This window comes from Crocodylus siamensis, chromosome 2 (genome assembly GCF_052110815.1).
Source record: "Crocodylus siamensis isolate JL-2025a chromosome 2, ASM5211081v1, whole genome shotgun sequence".
NCBI classification, from domain to species: domain Eukaryota; kingdom Metazoa; phylum Chordata; order Crocodylia; family Crocodylidae; genus Crocodylus; species Crocodylus siamensis.
In genome coordinates, this window is record NC_143396.1 from 90891235 (window position 1) to 90900475 (window position 9241).

General features: G+C 41.3%; 1 protein-coding gene across 3 annotated transcripts in view; it reads left to right on the top strand.

Moving 5' to 3' along the window:
- The window catches only part of SMAD1 (SMAD family member 1), a 67765-nt gene extending 62365 nt beyond the window's left edge, over positions 1-5400 (top strand). For all 3 annotated transcript variants that reach the window (XM_090036340.1, XM_090036337.1, XM_090036338.1), the window contains 2 exons: positions 1809-2065; positions 4004-5400. In XM_090036340.1, the coding sequence (XP_089892466.1) occupies positions 1809-2065; positions 4004-4147 (401 nt within the window). In that variant the 3' untranslated portion in view covers positions 4148-5400. The remainder of the gene's footprint in view (positions 1-1808; positions 2066-4003) is intronic.
- Positions 5401-9241: the final 3841 nt, after the last annotated feature.

Here is a 9241-nt window from a genome sequence, read left to right on the forward strand (position 1 = left end):
GGAGAAGTGGAAAGCAAGTCCATCCTAGCTTTTCTTATAGCCTGAACCATAATGTCTCATTTCCTGAGCAAATGGTCCAACTACTATGGGATCATACAAAAAGTAGGCATCACCCCCATCTTCTTCCCTAGCAGCTGAGTTTCTTTAAAAGAGTGAGCCAGTCACTTCTACACAAAAGGATGAGCTGGGCACAGAAGTCTTGGAGTAAGAGGTTTGGGCTGGGATTCCCATTTTCACTCAAACACTTAATTCAGGGCTCCAGGTAGATTTCCACATCTGGAGGTAGGAGGAGGAAGCATTTCCCATTGGCTGGCAGAGGTGAGAAGCTGAGCTTATTAGCCTGGGTGCCATGCTGCATTAACATACCGTACTATTTTCTGTTTTAGAGCATCTCTGCATCTGTTACTTTGCATCATGAAGGCATGTTGCTGGGCATTTAACTTGGGGGGTTTTAATTCTGTTTCTGGATCCAGGCACTTGAATGTTTGGCTTGAGAAATGTCAGTACTACCAAACCTGTGTCCTCCTGTGAATATTGCCCATAAACTTTAACTAGAAAACCTTTCTCCACACTAATACCTTTGCAGACCTCAGCAGTTTTTCATACACCTAGGCTGTGCCGTTAAATTATATTTCTTGTTCCTTCCTTTCCTCCGTACCCTGTTCTAACAAATATTGATGTATTTTTGCATAGCACTGCATTTATTTTCCATTTCAAATGTAAAAGTAAACTCTCAAAAACAGCCAAGCTGCAAGTAAAGTCCTTTTGAAACTTTAACTGCACCCGATTAAGAAGCAAAGACAGTTGAGGGAGGGTGGAAAATGCAAAAATGTTTTCAAAAGGCAAGTGTATACAAGCAATGATGGCAGGAATGTTATGCTTCTAATGTGTGGTTTTGATGTTTATGTTCATACACACACAAATATTTTTTATAAAAAAAAAAAAAAAAATACGGAACAGATTTGCAACTCTAAGTTAGCCACAGATTGTTTTGTGAATCAAATGACATAATTTGTCACCAGGAAATTCTTAAGGGGATATAGCATTTAAATATAGTCAAGATTTTTCTTGAACCTCTGTCCATACCCTCCTCCTTCCCCACCTTTGCCATCTTGCTGTTTTCAAATGACTTCTTTCAGCAGAAGAGGATTTAAGCCCAAAAGTAAAAGTTTCTGCACTTCCTAAAATTTATAAACTGCCAGAGAGTTTGGAGGGAAGAAATTTCAGTTTTCCTTACACTTCGTGTTATGCCACTGGCATTTGCTTTTTTGCCATAGGAAAAGGCTGCCGGTAACCCCAAGAATGAGGATCCATCTGGAAACCCTTTCCTCTGCTTCAACCCCTTAGAAATGCACCTCCATTGAAGCTATGTTAAGATGCATGCCAGCATTCAGGGCCTCCAATACAGACCTAGGCAGGACTTTCTTACTTACTAAAGACTCTTGTGGGCCTGAAGGAGACGTGTCTCTTCTTCTGTGTCCTGAAATATGGATCCTCGGGTTGTCTGTTTAAACAGGTTATCTAACCATGTAAATCCCCCTTCTAGGACGGTTATGTGTAGAATTTGATACTTTGTGTTTATAATAAATTAATGTTGCCATTAAACAGTTGATTTGAAAAGCAAATTTACTGGTAGAACGTGGAGGTACAATAAAGCCTTAAATCATCCAGACTAGAGATTGAAACATGATATGCATTCTTAGAGCTTGAAAAACATGGAAGTATCTCCATCAACATACTACGCAGGGGAAGAAGTTTGTATTGTGTATTTATTTGACCTCTCCATCACCAATATTTTTCCCTCTTAGGAGTTCACCTCTATTATGTTGGCGGAGAAGTGTATGCTGAATGCCTTAGTGACAGCAGTATTTTTGTGCAGAGTCGGAACTGCAACTATCACCATGGGTTTCATCCGACCACAGTGTGCAAAATTCCCAGTGGCTGCAGTTTGAAAATATTCAACAACCAAGAGTTTGCTCAGCTTCTGGCTCAGTCAGTGAACCATGGCTTTGAAACAGTGTATGAGCTTACCAAGATGTGCACTATTCGTATGAGTTTTGTAAAGGTAAGTAAGGGTTATTATTTACAAAAATTAAACCCAAATAAAGATAAGTGCTTCCTCTTGAAGTATCTTGAGATATTTGTGTATTTTAATAATGTTATAAACAGTTCCTTTCTTTCCCTCCTCGCCCCCCCTTCCTTAAGGGAAGTTCACCTATCAAGTATTTCATTGAGAATAAACATTTTAACGGCTTGTATTAACAGCGCTATAAAAGAGAAGTTTGTTGCATAATATTAAATATACAAAGCTGTTCTTCTGGGCAAACATTGCTTTATTGATGCACAGACTTCTGTAGTCCAGAGGTGCATTTCATGTGGGTTTAGCTTTTATAGGCTTGTTTAATGATGCACCTGAGTAGGTGCCATCACATTTTTTAGCTGTTAATATTTCCTTTACCAAATGTTGTATTTACCCACCTCTTAGTCCATTTTTCCAAGACTGAAAATGAATATTTGTGTTTGCTTAAGCAATTATGCGGCATTCTGTAAATATGGAGCATCGTCTCTTCACTTACTCTAGATCCAGAGAAACAACACACTAACCTTTATTGCTTATCACGGCCAAGTTGTGTATTAGAGGTTACTTTTGTATCCTTCAACTAAGTGTTATATTCAATGATAATCTGTTCCTGAAAACAGTTAAAATCATTAACTCTGGCTGACCTAGGAGGGTTGTCTTAAATGGATGAGCTAGTCCTGCCCTGTAGCATACACATCCTCCTCCTAAGAAATGGTTGGCATTTGGTCTCTGGGCTCTGTAGCATATCCTTCCATTCTTAGGTTACTTGTAAGGATTGTAGCAATGATCCATTAAGGTGACTTGGTGGGGGAGGAATGTGCATTGGGATAAAAGGAGTAATCAGAAATTTTAAAGGCTGTCAGATGAAGCCAGTATTATTTTTAATCTTAAGTGGCTGTCGCTTCAGACATGTCTCTTTAAGGGTTAGTATGGAACAGTGCAGAACCTTGCCTTTGATTCCTTTGCTCCATCTGTTGTCCCCGATGTCTTCCCAGAAGACAGCTTACTGTATTGCACCGTGTACATTGAGTTTAGTTTACCAGTGATCTGGGAAGAATTTAAATCTTGTAATTGAATCTCTTTATTTTAAAAGAGAAGCCATCATTGTCTTCCTATTAATCAGTAGCTCAACTAGGAGGTGACTGCCACCTTCTTCCAATATAGTATTGCGGGGGGGGGAATATCCAGGCCATTTGGTACACCGTCTCTTAAGTGCACTGCACTAATCGCATCCAGTGGCTGTTTTATGGCTACAAAACTGGCCAGGATACTTTTGGCTTATCTTCATCTCCGGTGCACCATCCTGCTACTGAAGAAACTCACCTTTTCCTAGGTGCACGTCAATCTGTGGCCACCTCTTTTTGAACCTAGGAATGTGTCTGGCAGCATTTCATTGCAGCTTGCATTCCTTTTAGTCTCAAAGCAATGAGGCTTCTTCAAACTTTCTTCCCCTGGGACAATCTAATCTCTTTTCCTTATAGCCCATCTCTTCAAATCTTTCTCACTTTTTTTTCCAGTGGCCAGAAGAGCTCACATACTTAAAAGCGGGCCTCAATCTATTTGCATTTAAATGGCTTCCTTTAAAGTATTTATCTTGGGTCCTTCTCCTCCAAGAGAATAATGGCAAGGAGAAGGGGTTTGGGAATCTCCAGAAAGAAGGGAGTTGTGCAGGCATGGACCATCATGAGATCCATGAGTTGTAGCTGAACTACATCTTTGCATTTTTTCTTTTAAGGCTATAAAACTGTGTCAGTTGTTTAAGTAATGTTAGAGGACTTGGTGTAAACAGATACAATAGTGACTTTTGCCCAAGACAAAGTGATATATGTTACTGTCTGTATTGCATAAAACAACATGATCAAAGTACTACTTATTTATTTGACCATGTTAAATCAGATAACTTAACCATATGACTGTTTCCAGGGCTGGGGAGCTGAATATCATCGCCAAGATGTAACGAGCACTCCATGCTGGATTGAGATACATCTGCACGGTCCTCTTCAGTGGCTGGACAAAGTTCTCACTCAGATGGGCTCACCTCATAATCCTATTTCCTCTGTGTCTTAAAGAGTCGCAAGCTTCTGTGTTTTAGAGACTTTTGAGCCTTGCATGTACTTGAAGGATGTATGAGTCAGACACGTTTAGGAACTGGTAACAGCTGAATAAGAGCCTTGATAATACTTAACCTCTGTGACCAACTGCGGGATTTGGGGTGGGGGGAAACCGAAACCTTTTAACATACTGTTGGCATCAAGAATTTTTGGTTTACATTGTAAAATTCTATTATAAAACTGATTTCTGCAAATCTTTTGGCAGGACTTTGTTATTGTCTTGATCATCCCTAACTATTAAACAAAGTCTTGCACTGTGTTCCCAAGGGATCTCCCTGTTGCTGGCACTCTGAGGTCTCCTTTTTCATATGTTCAGCTTTTGTTGTCTATCATTCTGTGTTCTCTGGGTTTGAGAGCCTGTGTGGAAATCTGCTTCCCATGGGCTTTCTAAAATACATTGTTAAATGATTTGTCTAGTGATAGCTCCTGTTCTCTTAAAGAATATGATTTAGTCTTGATCACATGTAATAATCTCTCTGAAAATGTGTACTGACCATACTGCTGTAAGAATGTTAGGTCTGCTTTTTGCTAAATGTATGTACAGTGTATTTGAAAGTTTTAGAATTGATTTAGGTTAGATTAGAGGATTTAGAAGTATACAAGTGGGGAAGGGATGGGACGGGAAAATGACAACTGAAATGTAGAATATACTGTAAACATAGCGTGTTAGTTTAAAGAAACAAAACTGAAGCCTGAATTTTGCTGTGTATTTCAATTTACTGTTTTTATAGTGGCTTGATCTTAACTCTGATTTATTTTTGCCCCTCCCCCCCCAAAGCAGTTATGCAGCTAGTTAATTCTTATGGCTGACAAGAGGGCAAAATTAAGCTTCTGACTGCAGTTCTGTATATTTCAAGACAAATTGTACAGTCTGTTTTTGAACTATGTAGCAGTTTTATGCAGTTTACATAACAGAAGTAGGCTTTAATTTTTGTAAGAGAAGTTTGTTTTGCCAAAGTTAGTAACTGTTAAATGTTCAGAGGACTTAAAACCCCTGTTTGGAACCATTTCAAACCTTAACAAAAAAAGGTGTTTAAAAATGTTTTTTTTTTTACTGTTTTGGGGTTTTTTTCTTTCTGCTAATATTTTATATTCACTTAAGCTGTAGTACTTTTAAGTACTTTATTCCAAAACTAGTGGGTCGTCTTTACTGGAAGTTTTAAATAAAACTGTTGTTATTCCTTACTTTGATTAAAACCTTGTCCTGTCCACTTCTTACTTGACAGATTTAAATCACCATAGATGCAAAGACTAAACTCTGTGCACGAAAAAGAAGATTGAGTGTTATGTTTAGTGCCTGGTATAGGTTGTTAGCCAAAAAAGTCAGTCCTAGAGGCTAGTGATTTTATTTTTGCGGGGGAGGGGAGGCAGGGAACAGAGGGTGGGGAGGGAAGGGGGGGGATGTTTTTCCTAATTAAGTGCAAATACAGTAGTACTACAGTGGTTAGTAGAATCTTTCACTGGTGTTTTTTGCACTATGCAAAGCCCTCACAAACTGAGAAACTGTCAACTTCAAAGAGGAAGGATGAGAGATTTAAGATTAAATGGTCAGCTTTCTGTATTTTTCCATAGACATCTGACAGACTGAAATCTTGGGAGCCCAGGTAGTGGGAACTTTGCTTATGCAATGCAAATTTTGATTTGGTGTATCCCATTGTAGAAATTTGGAGGAAGGCAGGATGACTTTCACAGGGCACGGGATGCCAGTTTCAATTCCCACACTGACCGCTGGCCTCCCAAGTGATTTTGAACAGGACATTTCACTTACCTATTTCCTTAGTTTCCCCATCTCTAAAATGAGGATAATGATAGTGATGGCCTTTTATAAGGCCAATGAAAAGTAAGAGCAGGGTGTGTTGGGAAAGGATTTAGGAGCAGGCATTTGTTTGTGAATCTTCTGGCTTCTCAGCATAGTGTTTGAGAAGAATGCTTACAAAAATACTTTGGACGGACAGGCAGGAGTGTTTTTTCCCTGGCTGTCTGTTCTAATTTCATTATAGTGAGTGGTGCCTACCTTGGCAATTTTTCCAGCTGTCTTGTTGGAGAGTTAAACTCCCAACAATCTCTCATGCCATTTCCTGACACAGCTGACAGCATCTGGTCTCTCTACTTCATTAGCTTGTGTGTTTTGCTTTGGTTTGTTTGTATCCCAGTTCTTATTCACCATACATGTTCTGGCATAAAGGCTTCAGCTGTAAAGGCCATTGAGGGCACCCCCGAGTAGAGAAGAGAAACCAGTGAACTGGTGCAGCTGGCGCACACTTACGGTTCTTCTACTCCTTACATGGGCCAAGGCAGAAGCAGTGTGGGAAGGGAGTGGTTGTTCAGGAGCCAGGCACTGCTTTATTCACAAGGGGGAAGGATCATTACAACATGGAGAGAGCAGAGTAAATTGAAGAATGTAGGATCTCTACCCCAGTTCTTGTTGGCTGCTTTGAACTGTAGCACTTCAGTGGATTCTGCAATCATATATGAAACTAGTGGTCTACATTTTGGGAAGTTGAGGGAACAAATTATTGCTTGCTTCATGACCGTTTAAGACAGTGTTGTTGGAAGGGAAGTGCAGGAGGTTTGCAGTGGTCTAGGGTTAAAGAACACCAAGCATAATAATGTTACTACTTGGATTTGGTTTCTTGCTTTCATTCAACAGAAGCAACAAAGGGACAGGGAAGGGCAGTGAAAATGTGTGAGGGGGCTTGCACAAGTTCAGAGGAGTTCATGGAGAACAAGGCTATGCCTACAGCACTTTGCCCACTCTCAGGCACAGCATACCCCCTACCTGCTCCTGTTCTGCTTGTGCCAAATCCAAAAACAAGGTGGTGAATCTGAGCTGAGGATGCCCCACAGTACTCTTCTCAGCAGGCTTGGGGAGAAGAGGTCTAGGGAGTGACAGCTTGGGATGTTCTTCACCTCATTTCTGGGCATAGTGTGGGTGGTGAGGGGGTCAAGTTTGAAGGAGACAGCCCTGGGATCACTGATGAAGTGGTACAGATTCAGTGTTAGTTGGTGAAAGAGATGCTATTGTACTGGGGAGTAAGTACAGGCAGGATATTGGTACGCCTACATTCTGTAAAGGTTACCGTTATAAGATCTGTTTTAGTGGCTTATTTTCAAGCTTTAGCTGAAATTTCCCATTCCTGTATGCCTTCCCCTGGTTGATTTGATTTGGGACAGGGATTTTAACTGAAGTGATTCTGTGGATAAGTATATGGACAAATGGCAAGTTAGACCCATGTTAAATTCTTTTCCTTTTGAAATGCTTTAGTTCCCTCTTGCTTTGGGTTGTGAAACGTACCCAAAATTTAGCAGAGGGTAGTCCTTAATGGCAAGGCACGTCCCTGATATAAGAACTGAAGCAAGGGAAAGGTGAGTTGGGACAGTTGAAAGACTCCAGGTCTTCAGGGAATTAGTCCCTGCCTCTGCCACTAAGTGTCTGATTCAGGGAATGTCACTTGGATCAAATGTTCTAGAGGTGGTTACTGGGGGAATGAACCTCTCTTCTAGGTCCCTGACTAAACACTATGGGTCTTGGCTTATAGGAGCACTAAGTGCTCGGCTGCCACTACAGTCACTGAGAACTGTCCTGTCTAATGCTAAAGATACTGAAAAATGAGGCCCTAAACATCTTAAATTGAGCACCCAGCATTAGTTTGTTTGCACTATCTGGAAAGGGGAAATTAGCCCTTACTTCCAGGGTTTGTGAAGGTAAGTTTAAGTTTATGAACCTGTCTGATGCTCAGTAGGAAGCCCATGAAGAAATTAATACAGTAGAACCTGGTTTACTGAATTGGGTATAGCCTGAAATCAGCTTATTTCACAGTGGGGTGGCTGAATGAAGGATACGCTGCACAGCTTTACAGCTCTTATTTCAAAGTGTTGCTGCCCCACTAAGCTGGAGCACAGCAACAGTCCCGTATGTAGGAGCAGAAAAGCAGAGTGCTTTGAAATAAAAGCCATAGCCATCAACTGGAGCATCTTGGTGGTCCCTCACACCTGTTTGCTGTAGCTCCATACACCCTCTGCTAATCTGCAAATATTCATCTTTGAACCTAACCCCACGAAGTTTCTGGATTGTGCTGTAATTTTCTTTGTGCAGTAAGTATACAACGTGCTGCTTCAGTGAACAAGTGGGAGAAAACAGAACATCGAAAAGCTGCTCTCTGTGTAAGGAGGGTCTGCCTGGGTACTGAATGAGGTGGGGATTCTCTAATAAAATGGTATGCTATCATGTCATTGGAGTCTGTCATAACACACATGCGCAAGTAGGAAGAATTAAGGTTACACAGGCAGTTTTAATTCTACCATCTCTGAACTTCCGAATGCTTCCCTGCATTCTTGTAAAATAAATAAATAAAAATGTATAACTTACAAGAGCAACATGATTCTAGGGGTGTTCAGTGGAGACCAGTTATTTTTCTCAGCCCCATGAGAAAATAAGCAGTAGATGCCTGCCTAAAAAGATTGTTTCACTATCTTTTAATGGCATGCATCTTTGAAGCTTGAGCTCTTATAAATAGAAACCTACTCAAATCCATTGTTGCCTATGAAATTGGGCAATGCCTGTGAAATACTGGAGGGTGGGGGGGGGAACTTGCTGAAAATAAAACAACCCAGCTGGGGGGTGGGGGAGCTGCTAGCATGAAGTGGAGCTAAAGATGGCTGCTGCCTCTCACTATTGATTGGCTGAGGGTTGCCTCACCCTTCTCCAATCAGTGCTGGGGTGGGGGGGGCTGTATGATTCACAGTGATGAGGGCTGTCTGTCATACAACCCCCAGAACAAGGGTGGGCAAAATACGGCCCAGGGCCAGATGTGGCCCGCCAAGCCATTCTATCCGGCCTGCAGGGCCCCTAAAATTTTTAGAAAATTAATATTTATCTGCCCTGGGCTGCCTGTCATGCAGCCCCCGATGGCTTGCTGAAACTCAGTAAGCAGCCCACTGCCCAAAATAATTGCTCGCCCCTGCCTTAGAACCACCAATCAGTGGTGAGGAGTAGGTCCACCAGGGCCTCTTAACCAACCAGGGTGGGGCAGGGGCTGCAATAAGCCCA